Below are 19,418 nucleotides of genomic sequence, written 5' to 3'. Positions count from 1 at the left end.
CTAGTAGTCCGTGGAACCTGACATCTGGTAGCGCGCAGAGGAATCGTGTCGCATAGAATAGATACAAGAATTAGTCTTGTGTTGCACCAAAGACGAGGTCGTGCTGCCCGTAAGCGTCCTCTGCACTGAAAACGTGGTGTGTAGACTGGACAACTAAGGATAATCATTAACCACCAGTATATTATACTTGCGACATCTCTCATCTGTGAGATCATCTTTTCGTCCAGGTCGTCGATGTTACCGCAGTTGTGGTTAGTTTCGCTCTGCGTCATCGCAGTACCATGGGGTGAAGTGGATGGCTACCAAGATATGGAATCGCACACAGATGTGAGTCAAAGATCATTGACCACCATGCGATAATCCTTATAGCTAAACACGGTCGAAGTCGAGGCAATCATATAACTGAAGTCAGTAGGTGTCTTAATCGCTGCGGAACCGGGACACCTGTGCGTTGACTATGAAAGGAGCGCCCTGCGCACCTCCATCATCAATCCCACCACCAAAACCCGAAATTTCGAACGTGCGCGATTCCTTCTACCACGACTACTGCCAAAGAAATTTCTATATCAGAAATGACGGAGAGACATAATGGCATCGCCTTTCCCTGGCCCTCGTTGCCTGCGGATATCCGTCTTTCAATCCTCGACGAAATCTCAGGTCAGAAACATCCTGGCTGGGCTCAATGCGCAGCCGTCTGTAAGGAACGGCAGGTCATTCTTGAACCCAGGAATTTTTCCCGACTATCATTGCAGCCATCCTGTCTAAAAGAACTGGAAACCCTCGTTATCCGACAAAGGCCTCTTGTCAAGCACATCTGTTTCAATATTGCTCTTCCTCGATACACCTGCACCAGTTGTAAACGACCCGCCATTGCGTCCCGTGATAGATCTACCATGTTTAAGAGGGCTATCATAAAGCTCTTCTCTATCCTAAGTACCTGGCAGCCTACGGGTCGGTTGACACTCGAACTGAGCGCATCTTCACCGAGTGACTCACAACACTGGTTCAAAAACTACTGTTTTGGGCCTGGACATGAAGACACAAGAGACTGGACGCAAGAGGAGAAAGCCATTAGATGGCACGACCCAAAACACGGTTGGGTTAATGGTCAGCAGCTCGAGACTCCTGGCCGGCCCGCCGTTTTGCGCCTCTTCTCTCTGCTCCCCTGGAACATCCCTCAAAACATCCTTGCCGTTCATGCCGTTACAGGCTTCTGCATACGTCGACAACTTCGACATGAGCTTTCTCCCGACGTACTAAAGGCCTTGTGGGAGAAACTCCCTCGGCTAGAAAGTATAGTCCACGAGTCGTGGGTTGTCCGGCGCAATCACCAGATCCTGCGTGCATATAGTACGTTGAGCCCTTTCTTCACTATACGCTTTTGTGCCTAGAAATGTAGAGGGGCCGTACTCGTTCTGTTGAGATTGTCTTATATCGGATCTGGTATAAGATTGAAGACCCACCCCCACCCTTACACCTACATCAAACATGTATTCTGGTTTTTTCTGACATCTTAATAGTACTGTTCACCTGGGTCTTGGAAAGCGTTCCAAACTCCGTTAGGAGATTATCTATCTTTAAGGACTTCAACAACCAACTTGAATTGGCAGTTGATAACGCCACGCCACATTTGAACCAACGTGTGGAAACTCCCTCAGCCACAAAACTCCACCTTGCCAGAGCGTTTGCCGCCAAAAGTCAACATCTAGAGCGCCTTTCTATTTCATACATGATCGACGCCCAGCAGTTTTTCACTTCATGCCAGCAGCTGCCATGTACCTGGAATCTCTTGCAGTCGTTGACACTCACGTCATTCACACTGGCCCGGACAGCCCCTCGCCAAGACATTTATACACTGTTGCAAAACGCTAGTTCGGTTGCGCTCAAGATGCCGAAGCTCCAGACCATGGTGCTCTGGAACAGTGAACCAGGACAAGCCTGTGCGGTAATTTATCAGCGACATACTGCAAGTGCGATAGCGACACTTACATGGCGTGGTACATGGGATCTTGAGCTCAGCGATGATGTTGTTGAGTCCTGGAAGGAGGTTGCCTCTGGTCCCTGCTACCTACAGTTGGAAAAGGAAGCATTACATGACGTGGATATCAGGTCCCATGGTGATGCAATCCATCATCTGCGCCTGCCAGATGGGGTTGTTGATTCAGAATCTTTGTGTCAAATACGTTACGAGGGAAGGATGCAAAGAATGGCCTGATGATGCATTTGTACAGACTGTTATCGTCCTAGTATACAAGAAGAAGAAGAAGAAGAAGAAGAAGAAGAAGAAGAAGAAGAAGAAGAAGAAGAAGAAGAAGAAGAAGAAGAAGAAAGGCAGTGGAGAAAGTAGAGAAGAAGTGGGTGAAGCAAAGAGTAGAAGTAGAAGTCAAGCGTTCCTATGTAGCGTTTACATTGACCAGGAAGACATAGGCTTCTTCTACAGTAACCTCAGATCTGTGTCGGCTAAATGGTCTTCCATACAAGACGCTCATGAAATTGCCCCCAGAAGAATGATCGTGATGCCAAATTCTCGTACTGGATGTGTCGCGTCATTCTACACACTGGAATCCACGTACAAAGATGGTTGATCCCTGACTAGAGAGAGAATGGAGTGTCAGATTCGCACACTACGTGCTAACTCGACTTTACTGCTTGAGTGAGCTGGGCCAGAATGGCTCCCTATTTGCAAAGCAATTGACATGCTTCTGCGAATATACCGAAGAGTTCACCAAGATTATGCAGTGGTGGTCTAGCGTCGTGTTGTACTACAAGTGTCCCTCAGGCGCGGTCGGTTATTCAGACCCGCCCCTGTCATTCACGAGTCAACCTCGGCATCTCCACGCGCCAAACTTCCACGGGTGTTGCGGATGCGGGGACAACCGTCGCGCTATATACATCACCATGGAGCGCGTCTCGCTATTCTCCACTATCTCCGTTCTTTCAGAACCACCATAATTCGATTGTACTGCTACGTCTCCGTCGCACCTACTCCACCGTTAAAGCTCCTTCGCATCCCAACCTTCACAACTCACAACCGCCATCATGGTTGGCAAGAAGCAGCCCGTCTACGTCCTCGGCGTGGGCATGACCAAGTTCATTAAGCCTCGTGGCAAGGTGGACTACCCTGAGCTCGGTTTCGAGGCAGGCGTCAAGGCCATGCTCGACGCGCACATCAACTACGACGACGTCGACCAAGGCGTCGCATGCTACTGCTATGGCGACTCAACTTGCGGCCAGCGCGTCTTTTACCAGTTCGGCATGACTGGCATTCCCGTATACAACGTCAACAACAACTGCTCGACTGGCTCGACCGGCCTCTACATGGGACGCAACATGATCGCGCATGGAGCGGCCGACTGTGTCTTGGTCGTTGGCTTTGAGAAGATGTTCCCTGGAAGTCTACAGAGCTTCTTCCAAGATCGCGCAAACCCGACAGGCACGACGAGCCTGATGATGAAGGAGACGAGGGGTATCACCAAGGCACCAGGTGCGGCGCAAATGTTCGGAAACGCTGGACGGGAACACATGGAGAAGTGAGTCCCGACGCTGGATCAACCCGTGTCTCTATACTGACTATCTTCATAGATACGGCTCCGAACTCAAGGACTTCGCAGAGATCGGTCGCATCAACCACGCCCACTCGAAGAACAACCCCTACTCGCAATTCCAAGACGAATACACCCTCGAACAAGTCATGAATGCACCCATGATCCACGAACCCCTCACAAAGCTTCAATGCTGCCCGACCTCCGACGGAGCTGCTGCCACAGTCTTGGTCTCGCAGGAGTTCCTAGACAAGCGCCCTGAGCTCAAAGACCAGGCCATTCTGATTGCTGGACAAAGACTAGCAACCGACACACCGTCACTGTTCAACCGCAGCGCCATTGAGCTAGTAGGATACAGCATGAGTGAGCTGGCTGCTCGGGAGGCGCTCGAAGAGGCCAACGTATCACCAGACGACGTCAAGGTGTGCGAACTCCACGACTGTTTCTCTGCCAACGAGATGGTCACCATTGAAGCCCTTGGCCTGGCTCCCAAGGGCAAGGCTCACGAACTTATCCGCAAGGGTGGCATCACCTACGGCGGAAAGGTCGTCATCAACCCCTCCGGCGGTCTGATCTCCAAGGGCCATCCCCTCGGTGCAACAGGTCTCGCCCAATGCGCTGAGCTCGTTTGGCACATGCGTGGTTGGGCCAACAATCGATCAATCAAGGATACAAAGGTTGCCCTGCAACACAACCTGGGTCTTGGAGGCGCTGTAGTATGCACAGTGTACAAGAGGCACGACGGAAGCGCCGCGACGGACAAGTCAGACGAGCAGATCGCCAAGATCACTGGATTGGGATACAACCCAGCGACAGTCGCGAAGGGATTCACAAAGGAACAGGTTGATGCTGTGAGGAGCAAGAAGGCGAGGAGTCAATGGGCATTGCAAGACACAGAGCAAAAGGTTGAGGCGAGGTTTTAGATGAGTTTCGCTGTAATTACTATGATCTTTGAATAGCGCTATTGACTACGTATATATCCATCGTACCTACTTCACTGCAGCTCTCTCCATGCACCTTCAGCAATGTTGACCGTAATCTAACGCGTGAGTACACAAAATGGAAGGAGCCATACTTACCTAGTCCGATCCTTCCATCTTCTCACACCCACCAAGCAAGCATCCACCCACCAGCAAACAGTAGGAGATCTCGTTCCACTTACCTGCCAGTAGATGCCAGACGTCTGATCTCGCAGCGCCCAGCGCAATGAGATCAACCCAACGGTATGAATATTAAAAGGAAAGAGTTTAAACAAAGAACCCCAGAGCCCCGTTCAGACTCAACCCAAGCTAAAGATGATGGAAAGGTTTAGACATCAACGCACACCGCAGTTTCGGCTCATGTTGAGCAACCTGAAATCGAGGGACTGTTGAGAACGGTTCAGCCGCTCTGCCCACCGTGATCAAGGGGAAAAAAGAAGGTCGAGTGGGTGGCGGAGGGGAGGTATGCGCCGGTTAAAGAGCGTGATGGTTCGGAGATGGATGACTGGACAACTTGGTCCGGTCCGCTGTCACTGAGTGGTAGAAGACACCCAATGTCGATCTTGTCTTCAGTGCCGATGGTATCTTTTTGAGTTTTTGTAGTTATGGCGAGACCGTGAGCTCAGTTGCACTTGGTCCTAGAGTGGGAAGAGGCCTTGGAGAGGAAATGAGGGGTGCGAATGGAAGTCGTCTGGGAGCCGGACTGGGGCCTGTGAAGGTGTTAGTGAGTATGGAAACGGTGGCACACATGCATTTGGTGGATGAGGGCTGTGACGATTGCTTGGTGGTGTTGAGGTGTTAATTGCGGAAATGAGCATGGTATGGAGAGGGATGGTTATATACCGACTACAAATGTTTGCTGGAACAATGGAATACCAGATGCGCGTGGACGTGACCACTGATTGCTGCTCGATTGACTCAGAACGAGATATACAACAAGGAGACAAGAGCAATCCGCTTGTCTTCCGTGCTAAATAGTCTTCTAGATATAAGTACACTTGCACGTCGTCGCATCAAGACATTTCTTCACAATAACTGAACATGGAGAGGAATGGCAAGCAGTTCATGTTTGAACTTGTGATCATGATTTGGTATTCCGAGTTATGCTCGAACCTCGTTTCGCCATATGCAAAAAGACGCCCAATTTTGATGCCCAAAAGCGGCAATTGTCCTGCATAGTATGCAAGACAAGAATAAAAGAGTAAGACCGTAGAGTAGAGTAGTATGCAACTTCTTCCAGGCTCGCTTCGAAAGCAGCCGATAGTGCCATGCCCAATCTGTGCTCAAAACTCAGGATCCTCCATGATGATACCAAAGCTACGACGGCGACTGATCAGAGCAGTATCATCGGAATCCTTCTTATATTGAGGAGACCAGCGATCTCTCCTTGTCTCGCGTCCATCACGCTCAGTAGCGGAAGCATTCTAGGCGCCGCTCGCCACACCACGTATGTTGATACCACCACCTCCTCCGCCACGCCGATCAGCAGATCCGCGGATGTTGATTCCTTCCTGGCTGCGTGCACGTCCTTGGCCACGGATGCTGATATCGTCATCGCGTGTGATGCGATCAGCGAGACCTCGTCGAGGCTGTGACGGCTCAGAGAAGTCGGTGACATAGGGATCGCGGTCGTCACCCTTGAGGCGACCAAACGACTCAGCGGGATCGTCATCATCGCGTGTGATCCTATCGGCTAGCGACCGCTTCTGTTGCGGGAGCACGGGCTGTCCGTTCTTGGTCATGCGAGAAAGTAGCGAATCCCCTCCTCGTGACTTGTTTGATCCGTATGTTGCGTCGATGGCGTTTGACCGGTGGTGGTTATGGCCCATTGGCGAAGTGTCAAGGAAAGAGTCCTTCTGCCAACGTCCACCACTCGCAGGGCCGCCGCGATCATAGTTTGCCCGGTCGTGTGTCCAGCGATCCATGCTGGGTTCACGGCGACGGCGAGTGTTGTTGCGGCTGCGACTCCGGCTGCGATACCGACGGCGGCCCGCGTGGGTCTCGTTCTCTGCGAATCCGAAGCGACCGTCGCCTTCTTCGTCGGAGGCAGGGGAGGCACTGCGTCCTCGTAGACGGCCGAAGCGTGGCTCTTGTGGACTGGGTCTGTTAGCTTGTTGACAGGGTCACGGGGCAATGCGCTGAAGTACCTTCTTGAGCCGGGTCGGTAGGAATCAACGTCGTCATTCCTGAGTCTACCATCAGCGGGCGGACGACCTCCTCTGCCACCGCGACCTCGGACTTCTCGTCCATCACGGCCATCACGGTTGTCTCGTCCGTTCCGGCGCGGGCCCCTTCGGTCAGCGCCTGAGTCGCCCATGGACTGGTCTCGGCTGTACCCCCGTCTTGATCGGTCCCTGGAGCCCATTTCCTCGTCGCCATAATCGAGATAGTCTTTCTGCGGTTTTTGGTTCCGTCGCGGCTCCCTCTGGTGGTTGCCAGCCACGTCTGGGTTGCGCTGGTAGTAGTTGCTCTTGGTTGCTGCGCCCTTCGGCTTCTGGTCGCCAGCGTTGGACTGCCTGATGACGAGGCGACTGTTGGGCTTCTTTGAGTATGGTTGCGCTGTGCGGGGCTCTTGTAGTGAGAGGTTGCTGGTGTCGCCCACGTCGGAGTGAGTGAGGATGCCTAGTGCGACGGTCGCGTCTTCCTTATTGTAGAATTCGAGGTTGACCGAGTTGTCGTTTACCCAGCGTAGTTGCTTAACGCGCGGGTCTGACTGGCAATGCTCCATCGCCCAGTAGAGCGGGTCGTTGGGGTCAAAGTCGCTCACGCCCTGGAGGTTGAGCGATTCGGGCCATGCTTCGTGGACAATGATGTCCTCAAGGTAGGCGGCGGGTATGTTTTGTTCTTGCTCGGCCGGCTCCTGCGATGGCGCGCATGTCAGTCAATTGCGCCTTCTCGTGCAGCCTGGCGCAATGCTCACCTGGACAACCTGCTGTGGTTGCGACGGCTGTGCTACCGGTTCAATGTCTGCGCCTACATCAATGTCAATATCGTAAGCGACATCAGTCATGTCCGTGTCGTCCATGATGGCGGCTATAGTTCAAAGAGGTCCGGCAATTCGGTGAGGTGGTGTTGTTGGAAGTTCGAGAGCTGTACAAGCAGCGCGCCGCGGTCGGTAAGCTCCAAAGCGCGGGCGGGCACTAACGTCATCACGTGCGTGATTGAAACGCCCCGGCACAATACGATTGCCCGATTGTGTCTCACCACCAACAATACCATAAACATCAGAGTGACGGTGAAACATGCAAGCAAGTCAAGTTTGGGTCAGGGTCGTCATTACACCCTGTAGCGGACCTACCAAGCTTGCGGGCAAGGCCCCTAGAAGCTAGCCACGACGCGTCACAGTTGGAAGCGATGTATATGCTCGAGACAGTCACCACATCCGAAAAGCGTCCACCATCTCACGACTGCTCCTCCAGCGTAAAGGTCCCCGTCTTCGTAATGAGGTACTCATTCACTGCGACATCCTTCCCTGATTCCTTGCCATAGCCGGATTGTTTGATGCCACCAAATGGCGATTCTGCAGCAGAAGAGTTGCCCTGGCACATGTTAGTATACTTTCCGATGTCTTCGTTGTCAACATACTGTGTTCAGCCCGATCATGCCGGCCTCCAGGTTCTCAAACAGTCTCCAGGTACGATCAACGTTCTTTGTGAAGCAGTAGGATGCGAGACCCATACTGGTGTCGTTTGCAGCCTTGACAGCTTCATCTTCAGTCTCGAACTTGATGAATGTACTGATCGGGGCGAAGGCTTCTTCATTGGCAATGTCCATGTCTGGTGTAACGCCGGTAATGACAGTAGGTTCGAAAAAGTAGCCACCGTCCTTCTCCACCTTGTTACCGCCCGTATGAATCTTCGCGCCTTTTTTCTTCGCATCTTCGACAAGAGCGAGTGCTTTCTCGACACCCCGTGGAGTAGTCACTGGGCCCATCGTCGTCTTCTCGTCTGAACCGTGACCGACGACGATCTTTTGTGTCTCTGCGTTCCAGCGTTCGAGGAACTTGTCGAAGATCCCAGACTGAACGTATATCCGGTTCGCCGTAATACATGCTTGACCCGCATGTCGATACTTTAGTGCGAAGATCTGCGTCAAAGCTTGCTCGATATTCGCGTCGTCGAAGATCAGGACAGGACAATTGCCGCCCAATTCGAGTGTAACTTTCTTCAGATTGTCTGCACACATCCTAGCGACTAGCTTGCCAACGCGCGTCGAGCCTGTAAACGTGACCTTGCTCACAAGCGGATGCCGGCAAAGCGCCTCACTAAGCTCTGGTGTCTTATCGAGATCTGTGGTCAGGACGTTCAACGCCCCCTTTGGGAATCCAGCCTTTTGAGCGAGGCAAGCCAGTGTGAGTACAGTGATTGGTGTCTCCGGGCTGGGTTTCACAATCATCGTGCAGCCTGCAGCCAATGCAGCGCCAGCTTTGCGAAGAATCATGGCGATGGGGAAGTTCCATGGCACCAACGCGACAGCGACACCAAGCGGCTGCTTGATCGTGAAGATGCGTCTGTTTGGTAGCGCGGGTGTGAAGACACTGCCTTGAATGCGCTCGGCCTCTCCGGCGAACCACCATGTGAAGCCTGTCGAGTAATCGATTTCTCCATACGCCTCGGCTCTAGGCTTTCCGGTCTCGTACACAAGAACAGTCGCTATGTCTTCCCTGTTCTCCTTGATGAGGGCATCCCATCGGTAAAGCATCTGTGCTCGTTGTCGCGGGCTGATCTTCTTGTACTCCTGGAAACACGCATGCGAGCTGTTGACAGCATCGTCGACATCAGATGCATCGTTCGTCGGACACTCTATCCACGGCTTTCCTGTCCCCGGGTCTGTTCCCCTGTCAGATCTCGGTGTTCAGATAGGACATGCTGTGATGACTGACCGACCACTTCGAACGTCTTTCCCGACTTCGCTCGTACCCAATCGCCATTCACAAAAGATAGGCTATGGAGCAAGTCTGGATTGTTCAGCTGGGATGTATCAGTACGAATCAATCGCAAGAACGAGTTCGTATTGACGCACCTTGAACGGTAGCTCGTGCTTCCTGCCTGACGCCATCTTGATTTCGATTTGGATATCGTTCACGTGTGTTGATCTCTCGAATGTTTGAACTTATTTTTCGCGTATGGACAACCGAAGCTGGTGAGTGTAGAATGAAGTTGCTTGGAGGAGACGATCTTGGAAGGCGCATGGATTCCGCGGCCACCATTATCAGCATCTGCACACAACAGAGCTTCCCCACTTTCCAGCGTATAGCCTACATGAGCAATGCGCGTATCTGCAGCGACACCCGGATATTTCAGGAAAGGCGATCCGGAGAGACGCCGCAGACGTTCAAAGCAGCGAAACGTCGGCGGAGACGGTCTCCAATTGGCTCAAACCTCGGTGGTCCTCCAACACGACGTCAACTCCATGCGGGGCACCACGCTTACCCCTCACTGCTGCCCAGGTGTGCTCGACTCCGAAGAACGACTAGTCGACTGACGATGATTGGAGATGCGATACCGGTGGCAGACATCAGGGTCCATGAGATGGCAGGCAGGAACGCTTTGCTCTGTTGTAATCAAAACATCAACATCGCCGCTGGCTATTGAGACTCAACATCGACCCTAGTAATTCGAATCTATATACGAAAAGACACGATTGATTTACCTACGTTCACACCGTGAAGCGCAACATATCAACCCTCTCATCATGGGCAGACTAGATGGCAAAGTCGCCATTGTGACCGGTAAAGCGCATCCTCATCAATCCTCTCACATCTCACTAACAACCTCATCAGGCGGCGGCTCAGGCTTCGGCGCTGGAATCTCAAAAGGCATGGCCTCTGAAGGCGCCAAAGTCCTCGTCTGCGACATCAACCAGTCAGGCGGCGAAGCGACGGCAGCCACAAACCCTTCCTCTCTCACCTTCCACAAGATGGACGTGACCAAAACCTCCGACTGGAAAGCTACTGTCTCGGCTTGCATCGACAAGTTTGGGCGCTGCGATATACTCGTCAATAACGCTGGTTGGTCATATACCAGTAAACCTACGACGACGGTCACGGAGGACGAGTTCGAGAAGGTCTTCGATGTCAATGTCAAAGGTGTTTATCTGGGCTGCAATGCGTGGGTCGATCAAGCTATCGAGCGCAAAGAAGGAGGCGTGATCATCAACATTGCGAGTGTTGGGGCGACCAGACCAAGACCAGGTCTCGTATGGTATAACGCGAGTAAAGGCGCGATTTGGAATGTAAGTCTTCCCATAACCCTGGCTCAATCTTACATCAAATTTCCCATGACTTACACACCCTCCAGGCGACAAAAGGCCTCGCGGCAGAGTACGGGCCCCATCAGATCCGAGTCGTGTCCATTTGCCCCCTTGTTACAGGAACAGGTCTCTTCTCTGCCTTCACCGGAATGGAAGATACACCGGAGAACAGGACAAAGTTCACGTCCAATGTGCCTATGGGCAGAATCGGTGAAGTGGATGACGTGGTGAATGCGTGTATCTTCATGGCAAGCAAAGAGGCTGGCTTCATTACAGGAGTTAATCTGGAAGTGGATGGTGGACGCTGTATCTAGACTAGCTTTGTTGGAGAGATGAGAACTCAAAATGAGCTTCTAGATGGATCATCCCTAGGAACAGCTCCAAAACGCTGTCGTATCTCATGAATCTGAGCCTAACCGTCCATATACACATCCTCATCCCCACCGTCCTCTTCATCTTCATCATCATCATCGTCGTCGTCATCGCTATCCCCCTCATCATCATCTTCTTCCTCCATTTCATCTCCGTAATCCTGCTCAACTCCGTCTTCGTCTTCGTCGTTCTCGTCCTCCTCATAGTCCCACGCCTCATCCGTCTCAAGCAACTCCTCAATCTCCCTCCTCCTCCTAGCCTCATCACTATTCTCGTCAACTCCATCAACCAGCGCGTTCTGCACAAAAGCACCCTTTCTGTCCTCCTTACTCAAAGCGATCTCTCTGTCAACCTCCACAGCCCAACCTTCCCAGACGGCACCCCTCTGAGTCGCCGTCATCCTTCCCCTACCAGCCCTCCACCTCTTTGTCAATTCTCGCTCTCTCGCTACTGGAGATTCCATGATCATCATCTCATAAGCTTGCTTGACCTTCTCATAGGCAGCGCGATGCGGTACTGAAGGTCTTCCATTCGGTGCTGCATAGCTCTCCAGTACCTGGTAGTGACCCTTTCGCACTCTATCTTGCGCGTTGGCCCACACGCCCAAGGGTAGAAAAACTGCGCGGTTGAGGGTGATCTTCCCGCTCTTAGGGTGGGTGTATCCAAGGAGGAAGGCGTCGGTCTCGGCTACTCCGTTGTCGCCTAGCTTCAGTCCGCCGGGACCGATGGTGTTTGCGGGTACGACAATCTTAGGCAGATAGATTTGGACGGGAATGCCGCGGTGGGATGTAGTAAAGGGAGAGGTCGCTAGCAGACTTGGTGCAAATGATGAGAGAGGGGATGGTGGTCGAAGGTGAAGTGGAGATGGAGCAGTGCGCTGCATAGCCGTCTGAGGAGGAGCCAGCAGAGAATTGGGAGGAGGAAGCTGTTGGCGCTGTTGAACAGATCCTCCCTGACCAACTGGTCTGCTAAGACTTGGCAGGTCTGGTGCCCGTGGTAGGGGTAGTACAGCATTCGGAGGTCGCTGACCATAACTAGTGGTATGATCCTGTGTCTCTTGAGCAGCTACTAGGCGCTGTGCGAAAGCCGGAGGTGGTACATGATCAGAGCGTCCTAGTGGCGTTGGCCAAGATGAAGCATGAGCTTGCTGAGACAGATTTGGTTGGTGAGCATCAGACTGGAACCAGGCAGGGGGAAGACCCGCCGGCGGAAGGGTCAAAGGATGAGCCCCATATCCAGATGGAGAATGATGGTGATGTTCAAATCCAGGTGGTAGTGGCGGTCGAGTAAAAGGACCGAAGCCTCCTTGGGAGCCCCTAGGCAGTTGGTGTTGAGGAGGTACCTGCGGTCCAGATACAGTAATATTTGGAGCTTGAGACACCGCTGGAACATGTGCTTGAGGATAGGGATGGGGGCTTTGCACACGAGCTTGTCCAGCTTGGGCATTCTGCTGGGACATCACTCGACTCACAGCCAGACTCACCTGCTGCTTAAGCATTCCTATCATTTGGTCTGCGGGATTTGGAGTGATATTTCGCATGAGCGCCGCAACACTTGGTAGTGTCTGTTCTGCAGCAGATGCAACTTCTGTAGTAGGTAGAGCGGGATGGCTTGATCGGTGTCGCAAATGGGGGAACAATGTCGTGTCAGGAATGAACGTATTTGGAGATTGAGTGGAGGTCATCGCAGGCGGTGGGCGCGGTAGCGGAGGTAGGTTCGGACGAGGAAGCGATGCGGGCGGTGGTAGAGATGGACAGGGAAGCGTCTTGAGCGATGGTAGGTTCGGACGAGGAAGCGATGCAGGCGTTGACAATAAGGGCGTAGGCAGCAGACGCATTCTGGTCCTTGGGACACTCATGCCATCATCTGAATCTTCATCGGTACTCCTATCGCCGTCATTTTTGTTGTTCAGCCCACCGCCGTCAAAGTTTCCTGAAGAACGTGGAATCGATGGGAAACTGCTACGCGCGAACATCGCTTGCAAACCCGCTTTGTCTCTTGCACCTCGGAACAGCGTACTCTTCATCTTGCCCACAAGCGGTGTAGGAACGATGTTGATCCTTTGGAGTTCCTCATCTTTGGTCTGCTGGATCTTGCGCAATATACCGTCAGTCACATCCGGGCGATGGGCGTGAGTGGTCGTGGTAGGGATGAGAGGGACACCCGATGGACTTCGGGGAGCAGCACTGCGCGCAGCAAACTGAGCCTCGTCCGCCAATTTGTTGCTGATGGAGATTTCCAATTGTTTTGCCCTATGTCGCTCCTTGAGCGATTTGAAAGCCTGCGCAAGCTTTGCGTCCTTCTCGTAGTTCTTGAGGCCGCCTGCGTCCACGAGCGGTGGCGTCTCTTGCAAGCTCATTGTCTGATCTCTGTGGTAGTCTCGCATGTTCTGTGCGGTGACTCCTGCTTCTACGAGTAAGAAGAACGCGCGTTGTCGCGATTTGAAACAAGCTTCGTAATACTTGGCTCGCTTGTACTGGTCTCGGGGGACATTGATGAGAGGCGGCAGAGGCTCGTCTAGCTTTGGGGGCTGGATGCCGAAGTGTACTTCGCGGTACTTCAGACGTTCGCTTTCTTCTGTCTTGCGTTCGAGTGCCGCTAGGTCGGGCTTTTGTCGCATCTGGATGGTTGTGTCCCCGCCTTGTCCGTCCTTCCCGCTGTCTTGGGCGACACCTCTTGCTTGATTAATTTCCTTTTTGGCTTCCTGAGTGACAAGAAATGGATGATATTCAAAGTCCCACAAGCTTGGAATCTCGCCATGTAGAGCCGCCTTCAGAGCCTTTCCGTCTCCTTCGTAAAAGTCGATCCACCTGTAAAGGAACTCGATGAAGTTGGGTACCACTGTGCTGTCGACCTGCACGATATCGACTAGAATGCGCAACATGTCGTCCTCGTGCAAGAGATCGGGATCTATACAGCGAGCATGCAGAGTCATCGGAGGCGCGTTGCTGGCCGGTTTCGGCGGGTCCAAGTCAAGGCGAGGCCTCTTTGCTGATTGCGATGCCGCGAGGGATTGGCGAGCCGCTGTCTGACTGACTTCCCACTGCACACACCACGTCCACAGCTCCTTGCCCGTCTCCAACGCCTTGCGCTCCGTGAAGTCCTGGAGAAGCGCGAAGAAAACGTCATGGTTCGTGTCCATCCGGTAGGTGATGGCGTGAGCCTTGTACTGCTCATAAGGTACGAGAGTGGGTGGCGGCTCCACGTTGCCAATAACATCTTGTAACTCGAGATAGCGCTCGTCGAAGAGGTCCATGACCTTGCCATGGGACGCCATGGTTGCGCAGGCGGCTGCGTTGTCGTTCAAGACGAAACCGAAGTGTTGTGATGTTGGTGGTTGGGAGGTGAGAGGGGAGCTAGGCAAACGCGCGGTGTTGCCATGCGGACGCAAACGAACAATATCAGAGGGAAACGTAGGGAGTAGCTTGAAAGTCGAGGACCAGGATCACGGAATGACGCAACGAAAGAGATGGTGCACAAGCAGCCTACCATGCTACTCGGAAAATCTATGCTGGTCGTATTGCAAGCCCGAATATTTGTACAGTCGCCAGAGGGGTATCGTCGCATTCGTGCCATAGCGCCGCCTTCACTTGTTCCTAGTATACACGCGCGACCACACACTCATTTGCTGCTCTCCCTGATCTTCTGCATAATGGCGCTCGCCCTGTCCTCGGCCTCTTCCCGTACTCTCCGCCAATCTGTTGTGTAGACCTTCTTCACACCCTCCTCGAGACTTCTGTTCCAGCGGTCCTTGGCCATCTCGGCTAGCCCGACGGGTGCTTCCCGGCTTGTGGGCTCAGGTTCTGGCTTCTTGGGCTCGTAGAATTCGGTGAGGACTTGGCGTTGCTGTCGCAGGAGCGCGGCTTGTGTTATGCGGTTTTGTGTGTGTAGGGAGATGCTGAGGTAGAGAACGCCTGTGGTGAGTGTGACGCCTCCGAGCTGCATAGGTCAGCCGATGTCATTGCAAGCGATTGGCAGCACTTACGAAGCCCGTGATGAAGCCCATGGCTACGCTGGAGATGTGTCGAGGAGTGCGCGAGGATGACGTGCACGTGTGCTTTTGCTGGATGCGTCGGAGGCCAATGGCTGGGCAGACTGATGTGCTGCGTCCGCTTGCTATCCCTCTATTGACGTGAGGGGCTGTCCAGGGCGAAAGCACGAGAATGTCCAGGTGGTGGAAAGTTGACTCGGGTGTGAGGTCAGCGGAATCGCGCGATGGCCTGCCAGGATTATTCCGTCCCAAAGCGGCAACATGTCAACGATCCGTTGAACGCTGCTAGCGCCGCTTCCTCCTCCATCGGCGCATCCCCTCACACTCGAGCCTCTCCCTGCAACCATGCTTTTTCTCTCACAAGCCGTTGATTTCATCGGCATCATGTCCGCATCATGTTCCGTCGTCGCGCAGTCTCAACGGATACCATCAGTTTTTCGTCCGGTGTGCTTACGCATATGTCCTCGCGACTCCTCACGGCTAGACTATGCACCTTCAAGCGTGTGCATGGCCAGGTAGCAACTGCACTCCCCAGGGTTCATATGCACATGTCGTTCGCGGGGTTCCCAGTGGTACGTAGGGACTGCTGTACCTACACACCATCACAGAGTGGTTGCACACAAGCTTGGCACATCTACTTAAGAGCGTCCAATGCCTACACCGAAGATGCCCACTGGACATACTCAATTTAATCAATAAAATTGCGACAACTGAAAATGGCGTTGAACGAAATTTTGCGAATGCCTTCTGCAACCAACATCCTTCTTCTGTTTGCAGCATACTGGGTTGTGTGGATCGTCTATTGTCGTACACTACACCCACTCGCACGTGTACCGGGCCCGTTATGGCCTGCCATCTCGCGAACGTGGCTCAGGTGCACACGCTCCAACATATCTTGCGGTACGAGAAATGCTAATTGCTGAGTAGTAAGAACCCCCTCAAATCTGCATTCTTATTGACACAACGGACTTGCGACCACTGCTTTAAGTCCCAAGCTCGGGAGATAGCTTGTTCAAAAGCCAACCTTGCTAACACAGAAATTACCAACAGTGTACCGCATGTTTTCCGGTGATCTTGAGGTCGTCCAACGCGAGCTACATGAGCAGTATGGCCCTCTTATACGCATCGCTCCAAACGAAGTCAGCTCCAGCGATCCAGACACGCTACCAGTCATCTACACTGCTCAGAAACCTTTGACCAAGACGGACTGGTAAGTCACGCTTAAAGGTACCATACGCACGCTGTGTATGACTGCTAAATCGGCAGGTATGTTTCTTTCCGCCCACGAGGTATCAGCGAGCACGCAGACCTCTTCACCGAGACAGACGAAGAGAAGCACACCAGGTATCGTCGGATTGTTCAGCCTGCCTATCAAATGGTCAGCATTCTGAAGCATCAAGGTGCGATCGATGATTGCACAAACTTGTTGAAAATGCGGCTGGACAAATTTGCCAGAACAAACGAAGAGGTAGACCTGGGGCTTTGGCTCGAACTATTCGCTCATGATGTAATTGGGCACGTCCTTTTCGGTCAATCCTTTGGTTTCTTGGAGAAAGGTACACATGTGAATTCCTTCATTGAATCTGTACACAACGCTGCCCCGCTTCTTGCTTTCATTACTGCAGCACCGACCTACATGCGCAGCATCATCATGCTGGCAGCCATGTGTGTTCCTAGCAATTTGAAGCAGTTCAAAGGCGTACAAGCTACCGTGGTGGAAGCTAAACGCCAGACACAACTTCGACTACAACGCTCGGCAGAAGCGGACGATCAGAGTCAAGACATCCTTTCTCAGCTCCTACGCAAAGTGGGGAAGAAAGATAGTGAAGCTTGGTTCACACACAAAGAAGTCACATTGGAGTCTTGGGCTGGCATCATGGCCGGCGCTGATTCTGTCGCTGTCAACTTAAGGGCGGTTTTATACTACCTTATGAGGACACCCGACGCCATGTCTAAAGCGACCCAGGAGCTACAGACCCGGCAACACCTCCTCAGCACACCTGTCAGCTTCGAAGAATCAACCAAGCACCTACCGTATATCAGCGCGTGCATTAAAGAAGCCTCTCGCCTTTTTCCAAGTACCGGATTCAACATGAGTCGTATAGCTCCTGCACAGGGTGTTACCCTGTCTGGCGTCTACATTCCAGCTGGATACCACGTCGGTATCAATCCGCAGATAGTACAATACGATAAGAAGCTCTTCGGCGAAGACGCTTTGGAGTTTCGACCAGAGCGCTGGCTAGAGAGCGAGGCCAGAAAATTTGAGATGGAAAGGGGGATGCTACTGTTCGGTGTGGGAAAGAGGACATGTATCGGGAAGAACGTAAGTTTTCTATGAGAGATGCATTGTACTAGGGTTGTTTCTATTGTTGGTATACTGATCACACATCTTCCTTAGGTTGCCTTGGCGGAAGTTCACAAACTCGTTCCAGAGCTCCTCCGCTGTTTCGACATGCATATGGCTCATGATCGTCCCTGGAAGACGTTCAATGCTGGGTTTGTGAGGCAGAGGGATGTCATAGTCAGGATTGCTGTACGTTAGAGATGGAATGTATCCTTTCCTCCAACTTTTGAAGTAGGGTGACTTCTCGGAGTACTTGTTTTCTTCGCTCTCACATTCATCACATACTCAGTCGTCGGTTATGCGACCTAGCTTACAGGCTCATTTGGTATGCGGCGCAAGAGTGGAAAGGCCAGAGTGTCCAATTGAACGTATATCTACATAGCTTTCTTTCCAGGAACATTCCAGGTTATCGAGCGTTGTCTGCGCTTTATTGTTCCACGTGGTACTCTATGATCCGCCGATAATATCTGCTGTATGGGTCGGCTTTCCTTCAGCCCCCGTCTTGTCCGCACCACTATCGCGGTACTCATCCAGCGACGGCGTGTCGGCATAGCACATCTTCATAAAGCTCTCAGGATAGCGTCCACCGCTAACCTCTGCCTCTTCGCACGCCTTGCGAATCTTCTGTTCCTCCTCCTTGCTTAGCTCAACCTTCACACTCCCGACGTTCTCCTCCAGGCGCTCAGGCTTGGTAGTACCCGGGATTGGGAAGATGTCGTCACCCTGTGCCATCAACCACGCCAATGTCAACTGACCAGGCGTAACACCCTTCGCCTTTGCAATCTCGGTGATGCGGTCTACGAGCTTCAGGTTCTTGGGGAAGTTCTCGGCACTGAATCGGGGCGCATAGCTACGGAAGTCGCCTTCCTCAAAGTCATCTGGGCTCTTGATGGCGCCAGTCAGCATACCGCGGCTGAGCGGTGAGTAGGCAACCACTGCTACGCCAAGCTCGCGGCATGTCTTGAGTAGATCGATTTGCTTGCTCTCGATCTCCAGCGCGAAGGGAGAGTATTCGACCTGTACGGCGGAGATGGGGTGGACCTTGTGCGCTCTTCGTAAAGTCTCGGAGCTGACTTCTGACAAACCGAGATACTTTACTTTCTTGAGATTGACAAGGTCGGCCATGGCCTGCACGGTGAGCTCAATTGGCGTCTTCTGGTCGACGCGGTGCATGTAGTAGAGGTCTACCTGCTCGATTCCGAGACGCTGAAGAGACTTCTCGATGGCCACTTTGACCTAAAAGTGGGTTCACGAAGTCAGCGTATGATCTAGTCGCAGTTTCTACATTGGTTGACTGACGTGTTCTGGAGAAGTGTCGATTGTACCCATCGAGTCCTTGAAAGCAAACTTGGTAGCAAGAAAGATGTCCTTGCGCTTTTCGGGGTTGGCCTTGAACCACTGCCCTATCAAGTCTTCGTTGTCGCCGTAACTAGAATAGCTGTTAGCCGTTGTCAGACCCAATGACCCGATGACCATACACATCAGAAGAGTCCCAGAAGCGTTCGCCTAGCTTATGGGCCAAGTCAAGCATTGCCAGACGTTCAGAGTCGGGCTTCGGCTTGCCATAGAATGCGGACAATCCCATGAGGCCGAAGCCCAGGCGGTTGACTTGGGGGCCATCGCGGCCGAGAGGTGCAGTGGGCAGAGACATTGTGGTGTTGAGTAATGAGATTCGGTTCAGATAGAAGACAGAGTGCTGTGCAATTCGACCGGAAGGGACTTGGTTTTAAGTGTGAAATAGGCACTGGAACGGACGAAGCAAAATAAGCTTAATTATCGGGTACCTGGTTGCAATGACGCTGGTATCCCACCCGCATTGACCTCACTTGCCACTAACTCCTTAACCCCGCTATGCATGAGATCATACCTATGTGACTGCCACGAGTGCTGTAGCTTCACATCCCGTTGGAACGCAGCACCTCAATGGAGATTCAAAT

The 19,418-nt window shown here is 52.6% G+C and overlaps 10 protein-coding genes across 10 annotated transcripts; 4 read left to right on the top strand and 6 right to left on the bottom strand.

Annotated features, from left to right (window-relative positions):
• Positions 1-2,147: 2,147 nt before the first annotated feature.
• J4E85_003238 (uncharacterized protein) lies at positions 2,148-2,511 on the top strand (the record flags this gene model as incomplete). The annotated part of the gene is made up of 2 exons (XM_051467508.1): positions 2,148-2,376; positions 2,441-2,511. 2 exons carry the CDS (start codon positions 2,148-2,150, stop codon positions 2,509-2,511), a joined length of 300 nt encoding a protein of 99 aa, XP_051328667.1.
• Positions 2,512-3,039: 528 nt separating this feature from the next.
• On the top strand, positions 3,040-4,465 carry J4E85_003237 (uncharacterized protein; the record flags this gene model as incomplete). The annotated part of the gene is made up of 2 exons (XM_051467507.1): positions 3,040-3,530; positions 3,583-4,465. The coding sequence occupies 2 exons, from the start codon at positions 3,040-3,042 to the stop codon at positions 4,463-4,465; spliced, it is 1,374 nt and encodes a 457-aa protein (XP_051328666.1).
• A 1,481-nt stretch (positions 4,466-5,946) lies between these two features.
• J4E85_003236 (uncharacterized protein) lies at positions 5,947-7,547 on the bottom strand (the record flags this gene model as incomplete). Its single annotated transcript, XM_051467506.1, has 3 exons — positions 5,947-6,619; positions 6,670-7,382; positions 7,443-7,547. The coding sequence occupies 3 exons, from the start codon at positions 7,545-7,547 to the stop codon at positions 5,947-5,949; spliced, it is 1,491 nt and encodes a 496-aa protein (XP_051328665.1).
• Positions 7,548-7,923: 376 nt separating this feature from the next.
• Positions 7,924-9,580, bottom strand: J4E85_003235 (uncharacterized protein; the record flags this gene model as incomplete). The annotated part of the gene is made up of 4 exons (XM_051467505.1): positions 7,924-8,061; positions 8,108-9,351; positions 9,405-9,492; positions 9,545-9,580. 4 exons carry the CDS (start codon positions 9,578-9,580, stop codon positions 7,924-7,926), a joined length of 1,506 nt encoding a protein of 501 aa, XP_051328664.1.
• Positions 9,581-10,216: 636 nt separating this feature from the next.
• J4E85_003234 (uncharacterized protein) lies at positions 10,217-11,088 on the top strand (the record flags this gene model as incomplete). The annotated part of the gene is made up of 3 exons (XM_051467504.1): positions 10,217-10,253; positions 10,305-10,756; positions 10,822-11,088. The coding sequence occupies 3 exons, from the start codon at positions 10,217-10,219 to the stop codon at positions 11,086-11,088; spliced, it is 756 nt and encodes a 251-aa protein (XP_051328663.1).
• Positions 11,089-11,186: 98 nt separating this feature from the next.
• On the bottom strand, positions 11,187-12,178 carry J4E85_003233 (uncharacterized protein; the record flags this gene model as incomplete). Its single annotated transcript, XM_051467503.1, has 2 exons — positions 11,187-12,071; positions 12,104-12,178. The coding sequence occupies 2 exons, from the start codon at positions 12,176-12,178 to the stop codon at positions 11,187-11,189; spliced, it is 960 nt and encodes a 319-aa protein (XP_051328662.1).
• Positions 12,179-12,792: 614 nt separating this feature from the next.
• J4E85_003232 (uncharacterized protein) lies at positions 12,793-14,423 on the bottom strand (the record flags this gene model as incomplete). Its single annotated transcript, XM_051467502.1, is given in 2 exon segments — positions 12,793-12,984; positions 12,999-14,423. 2 exon segments carry the CDS (start codon positions 14,421-14,423, stop codon positions 12,793-12,795), a joined length of 1,617 nt encoding a protein of 538 aa, XP_051328661.1.
• Positions 14,424-14,767: 344 nt separating this feature from the next.
• Positions 14,768-15,152, bottom strand: J4E85_003231 (uncharacterized protein; the record flags this gene model as incomplete). The annotated part of the gene is made up of 2 exons (XM_051467501.1): positions 14,768-15,085; positions 15,132-15,152. 2 exons carry the CDS (start codon positions 15,150-15,152, stop codon positions 14,768-14,770), a joined length of 339 nt encoding a protein of 112 aa, XP_051328660.1.
• A 1,043-nt stretch (positions 15,153-16,195) lies between these two features.
• J4E85_003230 (uncharacterized protein) lies at positions 16,196-17,679 on the top strand (the record flags this gene model as incomplete). The annotated part of the gene is made up of 4 exons (XM_051467500.1): positions 16,196-16,347; positions 16,404-16,537; positions 16,763-17,460; positions 17,536-17,679. The coding sequence occupies 4 exons, from the start codon at positions 16,196-16,198 to the stop codon at positions 17,677-17,679; spliced, it is 1,128 nt and encodes a 375-aa protein (XP_051328659.1).
• Positions 17,680-17,928: 249 nt separating this feature from the next.
• On the bottom strand, positions 17,929-19,132 carry J4E85_003229 (uncharacterized protein; the record flags this gene model as incomplete). Its single annotated transcript, XM_051467499.1, has 3 exons — positions 17,929-18,717; positions 18,781-18,910; positions 18,960-19,132. The coding sequence occupies 3 exons, from the start codon at positions 19,130-19,132 to the stop codon at positions 17,929-17,931; spliced, it is 1,092 nt and encodes a 363-aa protein (XP_051328658.1).
• Between the last annotated feature and the right edge of the window lie 286 nt (positions 19,133-19,418).

Source organism: Alternaria conjuncta (genome assembly GCF_024043145.1).
Source record: "Alternaria conjuncta strain BMP 0040 chromosome Unknown scaffold_4, whole genome shotgun sequence".
NCBI classification, from domain to species: Eukaryota; Fungi; Ascomycota; class Dothideomycetes; order Pleosporales; family Pleosporaceae; genus Alternaria; species Alternaria conjuncta.
Note: the sequence above shows the minus strand (reverse complement) of the source record. Positions and strands in the feature narration are given on the sequence as shown.